This window comes from Musa acuminata, chromosome BXJ1-10 (genome assembly GCF_036884655.1).
Source record: "Musa acuminata AAA Group cultivar baxijiao chromosome BXJ1-10, Cavendish_Baxijiao_AAA, whole genome shotgun sequence".
NCBI classification, from domain to species: domain Eukaryota; kingdom Viridiplantae; phylum Streptophyta; class Magnoliopsida; order Zingiberales; family Musaceae; genus Musa; species Musa acuminata.
The window spans coordinates 19985622-20003509 of record NC_088336.1 but is presented as its reverse complement, the minus strand read 5'-3'; the positions used below and the strand labels follow the sequence as shown (position 1 = coordinate 20003509).

The following is a 17888-nucleotide window of genomic DNA, read 5'->3' as shown; positions in this document are numbered from 1 at the left end:
CGATTGGATCCAACTTTAAAATTCAAATAAACGAGTTAGTTCGGATCAACTTAATCACGTTAAGTTGACAATCTAAAGCTATACTAGCAAAATATTTATGTAATAAATAAATAAATAAATAAACTACTATCAATCGTGATTTTTATTAAATTTAAATATTTAAAATGCTTTTTATTACTTCTATGAATCATTTGACCTCCTATGCTTCTCGATATATTTATAAGTCTCGATTCAAGGAGGGCAGTTGGGAAATGTCTTTGATTTTTTTTAGAAGTATTTAATAAAAATAGATAATGTTTAGTAAGCTTGATTCGATGATTTTGCTTTTTAGTTTTTTTTATACCTTTTTAGTCACAATGTGAAAAATTAATGATGAATCAGATCGAGTTTAAGTCAAGTCAGACATATAGATTCAAGAATATATAGTGTTAGAAAAAAAAATAGTCATGTATTTTGAAGGAAAAAAAAACCCACTAATCAAACATCATTTACATTTCCATCTACAATTTTTAAACTACATGGAATAGTTCCCACTCAATTTTCTACCTAAATCAAACATCCATTTGAGTCCAAACCAACATGACTATCTTCCACCATGTTCACTTGGATCAGCCTGTCAATTAGAATGGCTACATGATTATTGGTGTAAACAACTTTAAGCTGTAGCCTCGGGGCCGACGCGGCTTGGCTCGGGTTCGGATGATATGAGATCTTTCCGGGGCGGCCCTTGAGATCGTTGAGGTGGTCGATTGCGATGGTCCGATCGAGACGGGGTCGTTGTTTCCTCCGGGAGGGAACTCCTCGCCCGGGCGTTTAGTGGGAAGCCTCCGTCTTCGCACTTGCAGACAGGTCGGGTTGGGGGAGCTCGGCCCGACCCCTCCGACAATCAAGTTAGTGAATAGTCGCAAGGGGTTTTTTATCTGTTGTGTTCCTCCCTCTTTTCCTCGGAGCGCGAGGGTTTTTATAGTGAGGGTTATCGTTGCCTGATGTGCTTGATGTGCCTGCCCGTAGGGAGCAGGACCGTACTCCTAGTAGTGTCTGACATCGTCGTTGGCATGACGTGAGGGATCGAGCCCGAGCAAGGTGTTAATGCGCCTTGGTCGACGTTCCGATCTGCGTTGACCAGGTGTTGATAGGTCAACGAAAGCGTGAAGCGTCATATGGGGCAGTTGACGTCACCTGAGTCTTATCGCTACCCTCATCAATGATCTCTATCAATCGTCAACCAATGCATGATTGACACTTTAGAAGACTGTTCATGGAACAATGCAATGTGTTTATGGATTAAACCTTGTGGCACTACTATCTCTATAACAAGTAATTGATAAATACATGAATGTAATGAACAAGTTATAATGTAATATCCATGTAAAAGAAGAAACAATCTTACCATTGCCACCTCTGACTTACCTAAAAATCTATTTTATGAAGACCAAATTTTATTTTATTTTATTTTTAAATAAAAAATAATTATTTATCGGTTTGGATTAAAACGTGTTTATTATTATGACGACGGAATAACAATGAGCCACTCGATTTGGATTCGAAATATACTCGGGTTAGGTGTAATCGGATTCGGGCGAAGTACGCGGGTGCGTACCCGAGCCACTTGTCATCGCTACTTGGACCTTCGAAGACGACCACACTGTGGGCTGTAGGAAGCTAAGTGTGGCCAGAGCGGCTACTGAAACCCACACACCGGTAAACCGACCCGCTTCACTCGGCTGCCTTCCTCCCCCAATCGCCCCCCCATCTCCTTCCCCTATAAATCGGCGAGCGTGTCTCCGCCTCTCGCTTCCCCAAATTTCCATCAACCTCCTTCTCCTCGTCCTCCTCCACCCATATCGGCGGTCTCGATCCACTTCAAGCCCCCCCCCTCATTCCCCTCCGCGTCGCCTGCCCAATCCTGCTTCTCCCTAACCTCCCCCGACTCGCTTCGAGAATTAGGGTTTCGTTTGCGGAGGATCCTTCGCGCGGTCGCGTCCAAACCCTAGGACCGTTTCTTGATTCCTGGGATCCCGTCTTGGAGGCTCGAGCGTCCTCGCTTGGGTGCGGAAAACCCTCGCGCTGTGCTCGATCGGCCCTGTCGAGGGGTCGTTCCCGGCCTGTCAGACCCGATGGAGGCTCCCTCGGGCCTTGGCGGAGCCGTTCCCGTGCCCGCATCCCAGGTTGCCAAAAAGGAGTGGCGTGCCATCCCCGAGCACTCCTTTCGGAGCAACGGAAGCGAGGTAAGGTTTAATGGTGTGTAGCTGTGTTTTGGATCTTACTTAAGATTTTCGTCATCCGCAGGAGCAAGAGCATGTTAAATTGGGACAATCAGCTGAGAGAACGATACACGAGGTATTTTTTCGCCTAGCTTGTTGTCTGAGAAGCCAAGTTCGTAGAACAAAGAATTTTTGAGTAAGTGGCAATGTGCTTCCGGATGGAGGACTAATCATTTAAGGGTAAAACTGCTGTCGAAAGGTGCAGGTGGGTACAGGGTCGCGGGTGGACTACTGTGCGATCACAATTGATGCTGATGATGCCGAGTTGAATGGTGATATATTGCAGCGGAAGCTGCAAGAAATCATGAGGCAAAGAGAAGAGCTTCAGCAAATGGAGATTGAACTACAGGCCAGGGCGATTGCCAGGTCAGAGATCTTGGAAGTGCAGAATAGTTTTGAAGTGCAGCTCAAGGAGCACATGAATATCAATGCCGAACTAAAGGTTTCTGACATGCTCAGTTTTATCGTTCACGATATTGTTAAGATTTATGCTTAATCAATGTGGATTCCTGGTGTTTCTGTTTCGTGGCTCTGGGAATGCCAACTGTTATAAGTTGCCTGTGATAATTGGTTTTTCTAATTCTAATAATGATTTTGTTGGTGGGAGTGGTTGACATTAAAATGTTACCAGCTGCTGTCATAAATTTCCTTTGCTTTCTGTAGTCAAATAAACTTGCATGGGCCCCTTCAGAATCGTGTGCAACTTGTGCTTGAATTTTCAAAGGCTAAGGTTGTGTGTCTCAGACGAGATCGCTATATCACGAGTTAAACTTTTCTTGGTCCGTAGTCAACATCAAGCTTTTGGTTGTTATGGGATTTGATGCTGCATTCTACATTTATTCTCGGCTGCACAATAGAGATGTACTGTTGAAATTTGATTTCGGATTTTTTTAGCAGCTGCTTTGCGGAATGTTGTGAATTACTAATAATAGAATTTGTCTAATTTTTAACATCCAGGTAGGTTAAATATAGTTGCCTATACGTGCTCTTAGCTAAGTTGGCCTTATCTCTGTTATGCTTTGTGTTCAAAGTCTGTTGTTGTTGTTTGTGTAATGTGTTTGTCTGGTTGTGTTTACTTCACTTAGATCCAATAACTAATTCATGGAGCCTGCTTAGCTTATTATATATGCTATTACTCTTTGAACAGGAGCAACTACATGAAAGGGAACAAAGAATACTTGAGCTGGAGAGGAAACTAGAAGAGAAGGATAGGGAGCTACGAGCTATGAAAATTGACACAGAAGCAGTTTGTTTCTCATCTTCTTTGTTCCTTCTGAGTGAGAAGCTTGAGTTTTATTTTGAGGTTGTTTTTCTCTTTCGCTTTTGGCTAGGCATGGGCTAAAGAAGATCTTCTCCGAGAACAAAACAAAGAGCTAGCCACCTTCAGGTATATGATATTCCTCTTGAAAAATTGATGTTGGTTCTTCATTAAATGTTGCATACTAAATGATTGTTTCTTAATTTTTTGCAAAACTAATGTTGGTTGTGCCTTCATTAAATCTTGCATTATTGGTTTCACAATTGTCTTATAAAACAAATCTTTCCCATTTATATGAATTCATTAACCAAAAAGGGCAAGTAAATTAAACTCAAATTATGATTTATATAATTAATAATGAATTTGAAAAAAATTATAAAATATCATTACATAGAAATTCATGGTCGGTTGGATAAGTTTGGATCATTAAGATCTATTAAGTACCAAGCATTAATAAAATGGTAACAAAAACTAATGATTGATGTACAATTCATATAAACTTGAATTGATCATGATTAGATGATTTGAACCACTAAGAGAGAAGATGATATTGATTTGTGAATTAATTGTTCGACAATCAATTTAATTGAGTTATAGTGATGTTTAGGTCCAGTCAAATTAGATAAATTTGGCTAACTATCTCACGATGAATTACTGATATATGCCTTTCTTGATAAGCTAACATTCAGCTGCTCTTCCTTTGGTGTCTTAACTATTTGCTGTTACATTATATTATCATGCTTATGGTTTTTCACATGTTCTCTTCCATATTGACATTTTTTAATAGTAACAATTGAGTGGCTAACCTATACCTTGTGGCTCTCTTCCAATGACTACTTGTTGACATCAGGCATAGTCTAACTAAAGTTGCTCTCGACAATATTGGTCCAACAAATTTGGTAACTTTTTTATTCTGCAAGCAATTTGAACATAGCATTCACCATTGCCTTTGTTTTATAAACAACATCGGGTGTTTACTGAGCTATTGTCTCTTAAATATGACTAGTTCCTTTTAATTAAAGTAAATTGTAGGAGCAAAATGCGGGCATCATATGGAACCTCATCTTGCTTTTTATTAAATGATATGGTAATGGGATCTCCCTCTTCGTAAGTCATATTTTGTTGGCCTATCAAATTCAATGTATATATTTTTGAATTGAATAATCTTCTGCATGTTCAAAGTAGTCTGCTGCATGTTTGCCATGGGCTTACTGTTAACTTATGCAGAAGGGAGCTTGATAATTCGGAAGCAGAAAGAGCACAACATCTGAGCCAAATTCGTGATCTCCAAGAACATATTCAAGAGAAAGAGAGTCAGATCCTTGCATTGCAGGAGGAGGTTGATGCCTCAATTCTTTTCCCAATATTTTTAAATTTATCTTTGATGATTGAAATCTGCCTTCTATTCGGTGGAATAGAGACCTATCCTGATAAAGTGATATCTTGTGTTAACAGTTGATGACACTTTTACCATTAGGTAATATCTACTCTCCTTTTTGCGATGGTTGTTGAAAGACCCTATTTTGTTATTGAAAGTGTCTATCGTGTGTATGCCAATTGGTAATAACCTAACACCATTTACATTGTAGGAATCGAGTTTTGGTTAGGAATGACAGCAAGCTTTGTCAGCTTCTAAGAAGTTAGGCCACATTCTAAGTCACACATGGATTTCCAATGGATTTTTGGATGGCCTACTTGAATAAGGGACATCTATGTCACATGTGGATCATATGGAAGACAAAATATTTTATACAAAGTTTACAACTCTTTAGTCATTAATCACATTATGCGAGAATCAATATGCTTCTCTAGGCCTTCTTTCTACATAAGGAGATTTTTGTTGTCATCTTGTCACATAACAATCTTTGCATATCTGCTCATGCTTTAAGCTTGTAAACCTACTCGCAAGTAACGTTTGTTGTACCGCCTAAGTCGGTATGGTACAGGCGATATGAACCGGTCCAATTGACGATTCAAGATGCGGATTATCCAAATCCCCATTGGCATGCCCCAACGTACCATGTGTCGAGACACCGGTACAGATCAATATGTACTGACCTGACAAATCTCCAAGATAGGTTTGGTACACGAATTGGCAAACCCTGCTCGCAAGTGTTCATAAAATCACATACGTTTTCTTGTAAGGTGCTACTCCATGAGTTCGATATCAAGGTTTTAGAGTCATGAAAAAAGCTTACTCTGCATGAAGGGGGAGATTGTGCATTAGATCCCATATTGGCAGGAGCCATAAGCACTGAACCACCATCATTATTGCTGAGTATAGTGCTAAACAAGTTGTGATGTTAATTGTACTACCTAGATTGCAAACTACATAAGAAATTTTTCTTGCTAGTCATTAGATCTTTTGTTTTTTTATTAGATTTTTTTGTTTAATTAGTTTAAAAACAATGATATGTAGATACATAAAAGTTTTGAATGGGATGATTCTAGTAAATGTTTAGGTAATGTTGTTTGGAGGTTGTCAGAAGTGGGTTTTGTTTGCAGTGTCAAATTTCTATTATGTTTCCAAGGGGTTATGGTGTTCCTGGTGACAATTCTTTTAATATAACATATTATTTTTATATATTTTGTAATTACATTTTTTCAATTCAATAGCTATTTATATTATATGGCATATTATATCATATTTTGTTTTAATCATTAAATCATGATGTTGTTATCACTGTGTTGTTTTAAGTTTATTTTAATTAAAGTATCTATATCTATATTGTTTTGGTTATAAAGGAAGGAGGGTTTGAGAGCAGAAAATATCTCTAGGAATCACGATCAAATTTTGAGGGTGAGTCCTGAATGAGATTCCAGTTTATATGGATACTCTGATTCCACTCAGTAATTAGAATGAGAAAGACATTATTAGATTCCAAACACCATGCTCATTCCAAGGATGCTTTCCATGTAACAAATGGACCCTAAGTAGGCAGGATTCAGATCTGCCACATGGACTTGAATCTGATTGCTGTATTCTAAGACACTGTAGGCTATTGTGAAAACTAGTGAATTTACTCAACACATGTATCAATATGTATGAATAAACAATAAACTTTTTGTGTTTGCGCATCTGTGGAGTGACAATTGCTTGCAGCCATTAGCCATGTTCAAAAAGTAGAATTATGAAGGCATATGCTTCTTGCTGGGATTCAGAATAAATATGATGGCTTCCAGATTCGACAACTTGGTGCATTCTTATGAATGCTTGGGAAGTCGCAATTCAGGTGATAGTTTCCTGGTGTAGTCAGTAGCATTCATGGTAATTTATTTGGATTTTTCTATAACTTGGAGGCCCTTGAGTTAATGAACATCTATGCTCTTCTCATGATTCAATGCTTAATGGCATGTTAGGTGAATTCAAAGTACCAAGAAAAGGTGATGTTCTAATCTGTATTTAAGGGTTATAACAGATCAAGGAATTGAGCCCCGATAAGTTCTATTATATGTTGCTGATCCAACTACCTATTGATTAGGCTTTGAAGATGGGTGGGTGATGGAATGTCATGACAACACTATGTTTGAAGTTTTATGGTAAAAATGCTAGAACTTGTTAGTGTCAACTTAAGAAGATTATTCCCAGTTGCTGAAATTGATGTATCATGTGACCGGAGGCATTTTGTTACAAGAGAATGCCAAACACACGTGTATAAATGTCCAAGCTACTGTGAACACAGTATCAGACAATTGCTGAATTTGCTAACCGAACAGCAGAACAAATGTTCTACAAAGAGCATCACAAAGTCACTTGTACAGTGTTTTTCTTGAATTTTTTGATTGTTTCAATTATTTTTGGAAACGTTTTGTGCTAATTTTTCAGTGAATTAGATTTAATATTTGCTAATAAGTAGGCATTTTCTGTTTGGTGGTTTTGTTTTACGATTTTGCATTTCTGTAGTGTTTGTCGGATTGTTCATCTTCCTTTTTAAAATAGAATATATCCTTTGGTTTCATTAATTTGTAAAAGAAGAAATATGTATTTTAAACAAATTCTTTCTTTCAGCATAGAGTTGCACGAGAAACTGTTCTTTTCAAGGATGAACAGTTAAGGGAGGCACAATCTTGGGTTGCACGGGTTCAAGAAATGGATGCTTTGCAGTCCTCCACTAACCAGTCGTTGCAAGCTGAACTAAGAGAACGCACAGAGCAGTTTAACCAATATTGGATTGGTTTTCAAAGGCAGGTTAGATGGCAAATGCTTTGTTTCACTGTTAGTCTCTTTTGATTTGTTTATTACAATGTACATATCGATTGCTTTGTTTATTGCAGTAAATTTGTGATTGGTTATTATGTTTAGCTATGATTGTTGGCATCTTTCTCTTTCTGTTATTTGTTGTTTGATGCCTTTTGCTAGTTTGTTGAAATGGAGCGTCATCATCTGCAAGCCATACAGCAGCTTCAGCTGGAATTGGCTGAGGCAAGGAAAAAGAATGGAAATTATGAAGATGGTTCACGAATTACTCATGAAAACTCAACCGATTCATCTTCGTATAATGGAAATCAGATTAATGTGATAGATGGTGGCAAATCAAATGGTCACTTGGGATTTGCATCTAATGGAAGTGTAGATGGGACTTCATCTCATGTTTTATCTTCCAGTTCATCTTCTAAGGTAAGGTGAAGTATTAAAGATTTTAAAATTTTCCTTTTGTACTGTGGTCAATTGTCAACAATCTCTCATGATATGCAAAGTGACTAACCAATGTTTCTTTTATTCGTTGGGATCTGAAAAGGTAAAAAAAAAAAGTACCATGATGTTGAGTGCTCACACTATTTTGCTTCATATCTAGTCAGTCTGAGAGGGGGAGGGCAAAGCCATATATCCAGTGACCTATGTTTTCAAAAATTATTTCTTGCATGGAAATATAACGATGATATGCCATAAGATCCCAACTATTTGGGCCGGTTGCATGAATGTTCCTGCCGTGAGCCATGTTAACATTAACACCACTGGCCACAGATTTCTTTATTGATGTTTCTAGTGAGGATACCTTGGCTCTCACACCCTTATTCCTAACTGACCTTATTTACTTCTTGCTTGTAGATGCATCAGTGTAAGCACCTTGGAAAATCATTTTCATGTGGGTTTATAAGACATGCTCTATTGCTATATTATCTTGTAGCTAGAATTAGAAGATTTTAGTATTTCACTAACTAAAAGTCCCGAAATTTTATCATTCTAAATTCTAGTCTTTTGGACAACTTAGCCATGATCCATATATGAAACTTTGAGAGCGGGTGATTGAACAAAGACTGACATACAAAGTGAGTATTTCCAGAAATTAATTTGATTTTATACCTTAAAAGATCCACCATAGACCTATCTTTTTATTGAGACAATCAGTGAGAAACATCTAGGGAAGAATAAAGGTTTGCATATGCATTTTTTTGACTAAGGAAAATTTTGTGGTAGGTTAGATGGATAGCATTGTAGGTGTACATCTAAAGTTTTGCTTTGAGTCCTTATGTTTTCATTTTGGTAAAATGATTAACTTCCTGTATTCAGGATAAACCTTTCTGGTATATGTTGTTGATATTATTATGCATTGATGATAGTTTAGTTGAGATTGATTTTGATCTTGAGCCATGGAGATAAATGTTAGAAACTACGTGTTTTAAGTTTAGAAAAACTACTACCAAAATACATCAAGTCTAACTTCAGCTTAGAAAAATATTGAAAGTATAGCTAAGGTAGATGAACAAGAGGTTTCCAGAAGTATGTGAATCTAACTCAAATTGATATCATAGATTAATGAAGATGTTAAGGAGTCAAAGTGGGATGTTTAAAAAAGAGAAATAATAAAGAGTTTTGTGTAATATCTTTATGCCCTTTTAGGTTGGAAGGGGCATTTGTAAGGCTAGCATGTTTAATGTATATAACAATTAGGAAACATGTGCAAAAATATTTGTTCAATTGTGAATGTTGATATGGATGTGTAGGGTTACAAAATAAAGGAAGAATGCTTTACATTTGCAATAATTAAGTATACCTCTAATAGAAGATTAAAATGGGTTAAAACCATTTAAGGCAATACTAACATCTCTAAATGAGGCATATATATGCCCTAGGTAGATGAGGTAAATATATTAGGATTAGTGGTGTTATTTGAGGTAGAGGGAGTTATAGAAATAAGAAAACAAAAATTAGATGCTTTGAACTTGTGATATTGCCCTATTCAGAGTTCAATGGTGGAAGATCCCAGTTTAAAAAGGACTGCACCATGTGTAAGGATCCTGCAAAAGATTAAAATCTTGATCCCATATCAAGATTGGTCATCTGTTGTACCTGTGTGGTATTGGGTACAGTTTGGTACCAACTCTGGGTCTAACAATTCCATCTAAACCCTGTATTTGGTTTTTGTCTCAATAATGAATCAAAATATGTTCTTGAGACCTATTATGAACCCTATTGTAAACCTTGTTTCTTTTTTTCTCTTTATGGATAAAATCTCATGTGATATTATGTATAATCAGAATAAACATTACAAGATTTCTTTTCTTGTCAGATTGAACATGCCCCCAGTGTTCCTGTTGTGCCATCGTCCATACTTGGAATGAATGCCTTCATTCCTCCTGGCCCAGTGGCTGCATTACATCCTTATGTAATGAATCCATTAGGTGTTCCACAAGCTGTAGCTTCCAGCAATTCACCTATTCCACAATCTCACATAGATCATTTTCAATCAGTGCCTGTGGTTCTAACTCAACAACATTTGCAAAATCAACAGGTATGGGTACCAGAGTATTTCAAAGGCTTTTTTTGGTTGATTGTATAATACAACTACCAGTATTAATCTCTAGATATCTCCTTTAGGCCCTTTCAGATATCTCACAGATACCTGAAAGCAAGCATCCACCATCACAGACAGAGCAGGAATTTTTAAGATCAGACACCCATTATAGCTTTGATATGCCTGGTGAAATGCAGATGGTTCATCTTGACAATCTTAACAGCCATAGAGATCAGCAACAGATGTCTGGACATTCAGGCTTTGACTCTAGTGATGAAGTCCAGGTTATCAATATAAACTGTATTTCTAGATCTTAATTATTACTCTGAGGTCTTATGTTAAATCTTGTACTAACTTTGATGCTAGGTGCTCCAATCAAATGTGAAACAGCACCCAGTTATCCAAGAATCACAAGGGACCTCAGATGCACCTTCTCACTTGGACTCTGCAAGAGGGTTTGTGCCACCAGAAAAGAAGAATGCAACCAAGGTTTGTTTCCTTTTAAGCCGCCTTATGATGTTACAGATTGATGCAGGAAGCTGGCAAGTTTATGTCTTAGTGAACATTGATATCCTTGTTAGAAAAGGTAATAAATCAGTCTACAAGTGTGAAGATAGTTTTATGTAGTATTATTGCTTCATTGCTTGTGCAGGCCGAGGACATTGTGGCTGCAGGGAAACAATCACAAGAGCAGGTGCCGAGAACTGGACAACAACAACCTACATCTAACATAATGTTATCCGCTAGTCAAAACTCTGTCAGTTCAAATGAATCTACTGCCTTGGCTGCCCCAATTTCAAGTACTTTGATGTCTAGTAAACCACCAGTGGATCCCAATCTCTTAGATGAAAGATCACTTTTGACTTGCATTGTGCGTGCAGTGCCTGCTGGATCAGATGGAAGAATCAGAATCAGTACGACGGTAAGTCTAACTATGTAGACACCAGACTGCGTAACCAGTTTGTCGATCACTATATGAAGTCCTCTCTTTTTCTTACTAAGCTTGTGTGCTACATGTGTTTTAGCTACCAAATAGGCTTGGCAAAATGCTTGCGCCCCTTCATTGGCATGACTATAAGAAGCATTATGGAAAGCTTGATGATTTTGTTACTCGTCATCCTGAAGTAGGTCCTTACATTTGAATTGTCTTGATAATTTGAACTCTTAATTTTAATTAAAGTTTTTTTTTTTGTGAATCCAGTTATTTGTTATTGAAGGTGACTTTATCCACCTTCGAGAAGGAGCCCAGCAAATTATATCTGCAACTGCAGCTGTTGCTAAAGTTGCTGCTGCTACTGCATCTTCTGCTCCTTACACATCGTTGTTGCCATCAGTTGCTGTCACCCCAGTTTCTCAAGTCAATCGCCAAAAAAAGGTACAATCAATTGAATCAAAAACTGCAAACACTATGCCCTATGCAGATGGTGCTGCTGTGATTAATGCTGGAGAGACTAGCAACAAACGCACCCAGATTTTGATGAGACAGGATGAACAACCAAATGGTGTCAGATTAAATATTATTCAGGGGCTATCGGATGTAACAGTTTCAAGTAAATCAAACAATATCCAAGAAGCTAATGGTTCACAATCGGAAATCAAGTCTGGTCATTCATCTCTGTACTTCAAGGTTGGAAACACAGCAAACCTTGATAGAACAGGTTTGTCTCCTCCTCAAAACAAAGGACTGACTAATGGAAGACATAGTTTTGGAGGAAAGCAGCTGGGGAGGTACTATTAGTTTTGCCTCATACATATGTTTGAGAGATTATATATATATATATATATATATATATATATATATATATATATATATATATATATATATATATATATATATATATATATATATATATATATATATATATATCTTAGTCTGGGTAAATTTAATTACTGGCTATTGGTTTTCCTTCAGGTCTTCTGGGGCTGGCTTAATTTCAAGGAGATAGTAAGTGCATGTTTACTGAAATCATGATCTTTTGGTTCAATAAAGTGCTCTTGATGTCTACAATTAAAAAGTTCTTTTGAAGTCACTTTTGATGTCTGATGTATCTTTTCATTTCAGACCAAAAAATTGAACCAGTTGGTGGTATTATGATTTAGAAATTTTTACATGCATGTCTATTTAGTTAATTTCATATTGCTCTGGTGGTGCTAAATATATCATGTATGCCTGATGATAATTCCAACACACTTGATTTGTTGGATGTCAGGAGCCACTGATTGAATGGAAATTGCTGCCAAATGGAAGTTTGAAGATAATTTACTCTGGATAAAGCTCTGTGTCATCTTTTTGTAAGAATTTTCTATTAAATCGTAGCCTTGGGCTTTTCCTTCACGTGGAATTTTTTTTCTCTGCCAATGTGTACTTGGATTCATGTTACAAATTGGAAACAAAAAAGGAAACAATATTTCTTTGCACTGTGCAATATCTAACGCATCTACTTGTAAGTTTCAAGCGTTACTCTGCTCCTCATTCAGATTTTCCAGATTTTGAACTTCCCCATGGTGGAAAAGTTACTACACTTATTTAATGATTTTGTGACAGCACATACAATATTGAGAAATGAGGAACTGTGTCTTCATGCTCATTATATACTAAATTTATTTAGTTATCATTAATCATGAGGTTAAATCCTGTTATGCTCGCAATGTTCATACATTAGTAAGTACCGAATCAGGCTGAAGGCCGAAGGATTAGGCTACCGAAATGAACTCTCATCAGCTTCCGTGTGATGCAGGACTGAAATGTGTCAGCTCTTGGTGTTGAGAAGAGACGAGAGCTCTTTCTGGGAGCTTGGCTATCTACTGATCCTTAGAGATCCGTAGTTACTGAAATGTGTCGATGGACTTGTTGGGCTGTGGATTTATGATGGCCCCTTGCTCTTTTTGTAGTATAAAGCTGTTAGTCTCTTCAGTATTAACAATTCACGTCTCTCAGGCGAAATCAATAAAAAGATGTAACGGTTATTATTAAATATCTTATTTAATAATAACGTAACCGTTCTTATTAAGATTCATAATTCATTATCATGAATTTTTTTTCATTTATTATGGTTTAAATGATTTCAGTTTCTTATTCTTTATACATGAAACCGTTATTATTAAATTAAATATTTAATATCATTAAGTTCTTCATTATGGTCCAAACGTTACAAATTTGAATTAATTCTTGAACGTTATGAGTTGGTGATGATAAATGTTCTTGATGGGAGAACATCTATATATACATGAGGATTTTGGTCCCTTGGCTCAATCATCTCTTTGAAGCGAAAGGTTTTCCTACACCATCTAAAGCGAGAGTTCTGAGCCGAGAAGAACCAAAGTTCAAGAAGAAACCTTTGCAGAAATTCTTGGTGATAATGGCTGGAGGTACGCTATTTCGTTTCCGCATTAGTTTTATTGTGTTTCTATTACAATGATTTAGAAACACAAGTTGGCTTCATTAAAATTTCTTACATTTGGTATCAGAGCCGAATGACCTCTGCCTTGATATCAAAAAGTTTTCATTTTTATGCCATGAAAATGATTTGATTTTGGTTTCTTCTTGGAAACTTGTTGATATATTTTGTTGAAAATCATGAGGAAATATCATTTTCAACATTTTTAATCGGTAAAATGCTCATATTATGTATGCATATTTAGTTATATTAATTATGTTTATGAGCAAATTTTTTATGTTTAAAATGTCTAGTGATCCATATAATCTTAATTAATTAAGAATTAGCCACAACATCCTTAATTAATTAAAATTATATATAAAGTTAAAATAAGGATCACATAAGTAATTAGACATCATATTGTGATTGATTATATTTCATATAATAATTATTATCCCACAGGATCTTTTATTATATTTAATATAATTAATCAGGATAAAATATCAGATTATTTTCATAATTTACCTACAGGGATTATGAATTGGAATATAATTTAATAGTTTTATCATAAAGACCATATGAATCTATTTGAATTAAGAATTTAGCCCACAGGCAATTTTTATGTCATGAGATTCATATTTTTGGCATGTTTCACATTGGTAAAACATGTAATTTAGTCTATTAAGTTTCAAATTTTGACATAAGCATGTTTGATTTTATGCAGTTTCTCAAACTGTTAATTTCTCTGATATTCGATGTGATATTCCCGAACTTAGTGGTGATAACTATAAGATATGGAAGGAGAGGGTTCTCCTCCATTTAGGGTGGATGGATATTGATTATGCTATTAGAAAAGACGAACCACCTATAGTCACTGATACCAGCACTCTAACTGAGATCGCATTATATGAGCGATGGGAGCGATCCAATCGGCTCAGCGTGATGTTTATCAAAACTAAGATAACTGCTGGCATACGTGGTTTTGTTAACCAGCATGAAAATGTCCGAGACTTGCTAAAGGCTATCGATGAACAATTCATCACTTCGGATAAGGCACTAGCAAGCACCCTTATTATGAAATTTTCATCCCTTAGACTCACCAACATAAAGGGTGTGCGTGAGCACATAATGCAAATGCGAGATATTACAGCTCAACTTAAGAAACTTGAGGTTAATATGTCAGAATCCTTCCTGGTGCACTATATTTTGAACACCCTTCCACCTCAATATAGCCATTTTAAAATTTCATACAATACACATAAGGACAAATGGTCAATTAATGAATTAATGACCATGTGTGTTCAAGAAGAAGAGAGGCTAGTAATGGAATTGGGTGAGAGTGCATTGATGGTAACCACTCGAGGGAAGAACAAAACTGACAAACATCAAGCCAATCAAAAAGTTTATCAGCAGGGAAAAGGTAAAATACCACCCCAAGCTGATATCAAGAAAGAAGCAAGGTGTTTCTTTTGTAAAAGAAAGGGACACATGAAGAAGGAATGTACGAAATTCCAACAATGGCTTGAAAAGAAAGGTAAACCAACCTCATATGTATGTTATGAATCTAATATGGTCAATGTTAATATTAACACCTGGTGGATTGACTCTGGATCAACAATCCATATTGCAAACTCTTTGCAGGGTATGCAAAACCTAAGGAAGCCAGTGGGAAGTGAGCAAAGCATCTTATCAGGAAATAAGATGGGCTCACATGTGGAAGCAATTGGAACATGCATTTTAACTTTAAGTAGTGGTTTTGTTTTAAAATTGGAAAGAACCTTTTATGTACCAAGTTTCTCACGAAACTTAATTTCTGTTTCCAGACTCGTACAATTTGGATATTCCATTAATTTTAAAGACATATCATTTCGTTTATTATATAAATCTGATTGTGTTGGGAATGGTATTTTGTCTGACGGTCTTTACCGTATTTTATTACAAAATGATAATACTCAAGGTTCAATGCATGTTCACGCTGACATTAAGAGGTGTAATATTAATGAGGACTCCTCTATATTATGGCATCGGAGATTAGGACATATCTCCATAGAGAGAATTAAAAGATTAGTTAAAGATGGGGTACTTAGTGCTCTTGATTTTACTAATTTTAAGACTTGTGTGGACTGTATTAAAGGAAAACAGACCAATAACTCCAAAAGGGGTGCTAATAGGAGTTCAGACTTATTAGAAATAATTCATACTGATATATGTTGTCCAGACATGGACATACATGGTCAGAAATACTTCATCTCCTTTATAGATGATTACTCACGATATATGTATATATATTTGCTTCATAATAAAAATGAAGCATTGGATGCCTTCAAAGTCTTTAAGGCTGAAGTTGAGAACCAATGTGGTAAGCAAATTAAAATTGTGAGATCAGATAGGGGTGGAGAATATTATGGTAGATATACTGAAAATGGACAAGCACCTGGTCCTTTTGCTAAGTTTCTTCAAGAACATGGGATTATTGCCCAATACACTATGCCTGGTTCTCCAGACCAGAATGGTGTTGTAGAAAGAAGAAACCAAACCTTATCAGACATGGTGCGGAGTATGCTTAGCAACTCTAATCTTCCTAAGTTCTTGTGGACTGAAGCATTAAAAACGGCTGTGTATATATTAAACCGAGTTCCAACCAAGGCTGTCCAAAAGACACCATTTGAACTATGGAAAGGTTGGAAACCGAGTTTACGACATATGCGCGTTTGGGGATGTCCGTCTGAAGTTAGGATATATAATCCACAAGAGAAGAAACTGGACCCGAGGACTGTTAGTGGGTATTTCATTGGATATGCCGAAAAGTCCAAAGGTTACAGGTTCTATTGTCCATCTCACACAACTAGGATTGTGGAATCAAGAAACGCTAAATTTCTTGAGGATGATGTGATTAGTGGGAGCGATCATTTCAGGAACATAGTTTCCGCATATGATCATATAGAATCTCAACCTTCCACATCAAATGATAGATTGGTTATAGTTCATAGCACTCCTCAAGTGCAAACTAGTGCTGAACAACCAATCATTGAAATTCCACAAGTTGTTGATAGTATTCTAATAGATCAAGCAGTTCAGGAATTACAACAAGCTCTTGAACAACTAGTTGAACCACAAGTTCCTCAAGGAACCATTGGTACAACATTAAGAAGATCTTCTAGAAATAAAAGATCAGCAATTCCTAGTGATTATGTTGTATATCTACAAGAATCTGACTATAATATTGGAGCCAAAAATGATCCTGAAACATTTTCACAAGCCATGAGTTGCAAAAAGTCAAATTTGTGGCATGATGCTATGAAAGAAGAGATGAATTCCATGATGAGCAATGAAGTCTGGGATCTTGTAGAGTTGCCTAATGAAGCAAAGGCCATTAGTTGCAAATGAGTCTTTAAAACTAAGAAAGATTCGTTAGGCAACATTGAGAGATACAAGACAAGACTTGTTGCAAAGGGATTTACTCAAAAAGAGGGAATCGATTATACGGAGACATTTTCTCCTGTATCTAAGAAAGATTCTCTGCGTATTATTTTAGCATTAGTTGCTCATTTTGACCTTGAGTTGCAACAAATGGATGTGAAAACAGCATTTCTTAATGGAGATCTAGAGGAAGAGGTTTATATGAAACAACCTGAAGGTTTCTCCTCTAGTGTTGGTGAGCACTTGGTTTGCAAGCTTAGGAAGTCTATATACGGCTTAAAACAAGCCTCCCGCCAATGGTATTTTAAATTTCATGAAGTGATTTCTTTATTCGGATTTGTTGAAAATCTCATGGATCAATGCATATACCAGAAGGTTAGTGGGAGTAAAATATGTTTCCTTGTTTTATACGTAGATGATATTTTGCTTGCAACCAATGATAAGGATTTGCTGCATGAGGTGAAACAATTTCTTTCTAAAAATTTTGACATGAAGGATATGGGTGAAGCATCTTATGTCATTGGCATTAAGATCTATAGATATAGACCTCGAGGCATTTTACGTCTATCACAAGAAACCTATATTGATAAACTTTTAGAAAGATTTCGGATGAAGGATTGTTCACCAAGTGTTGCTCCCATTGTGAAAGGTGATAGGTTCAATTTGAACCAATGCCCAAAGAACAATTTTGAAAGGGAATCAATGAAAAACATCCCATATGCTTCTATCGTAGGAAGCCTTATGTATGCTCAGGTCTGTACTAGACCTGATATTGCATTTATTGTGGGGATGCTAGGTTGATATCAGAGTAATCCAGGTATGGACCACTGGA

General features: G+C 36.5%; 1 protein-coding gene across 3 annotated transcripts; it reads left to right on the top strand.

The window, feature by feature from the left end:
• Positions 1 to 1688: 1688 nt before the first annotated feature.
• On the top strand, positions 1689 to 12685 carry LOC135582253 (uncharacterized). 3 transcript variants are annotated; one of them, XM_065086230.1, is made up of 16 exons: positions 1689 to 2228; positions 2290 to 2340; positions 2470 to 2706; positions 3412 to 3510; positions 3596 to 3651; positions 4750 to 4861; positions 7532 to 7711; positions 7883 to 8140; positions 10035 to 10256; positions 10343 to 10543; positions 10626 to 10748; positions 10912 to 11181; positions 11285 to 11383; positions 11461 to 11987; positions 12172 to 12204; positions 12470 to 12685. In XM_065086230.1, coding segments are annotated over exons 1-16 (2580 nt in total). In that variant the 5' UTR covers positions 1689 to 2117; the 3' UTR covers positions 12471 to 12685. The 3 variants fall into 3 exon arrangements, with proteins under 3 accessions (XP_064942302.1, XP_064942299.1, XP_064942300.1); XM_065086227.1 differs by having other exon boundaries at positions 2464 to 2706; XM_065086228.1 differs by having other exon boundaries at positions 1980 to 2228; positions 2464 to 2706; positions 4753 to 4861.
• Positions 12686 to 17888: the final 5203 nt, after the last annotated feature.

Coding starts and splice junctions, on each gene's coding strand:
- LOC135582253 (XM_065086227.1), top strand. CDS start 2,118: ATGGAGGCTCCCTCGGGCCTTGGCGGAGCCGTTCCCGTGCCCGCATCC. Junction 10,257..10,342: donor AACATTTGCAAAATCAACAG/GTATGGGTACCA, acceptor TATCTCCTTTAG/GCCCTTTCAGATATCTCACA. Junction 10,544..10,625: donor ACTCTAGTGATGAAGTCCAG/GTTATCAATATA, acceptor CTTTGATGCTAG/GTGCTCCAATCAAATGTGAA.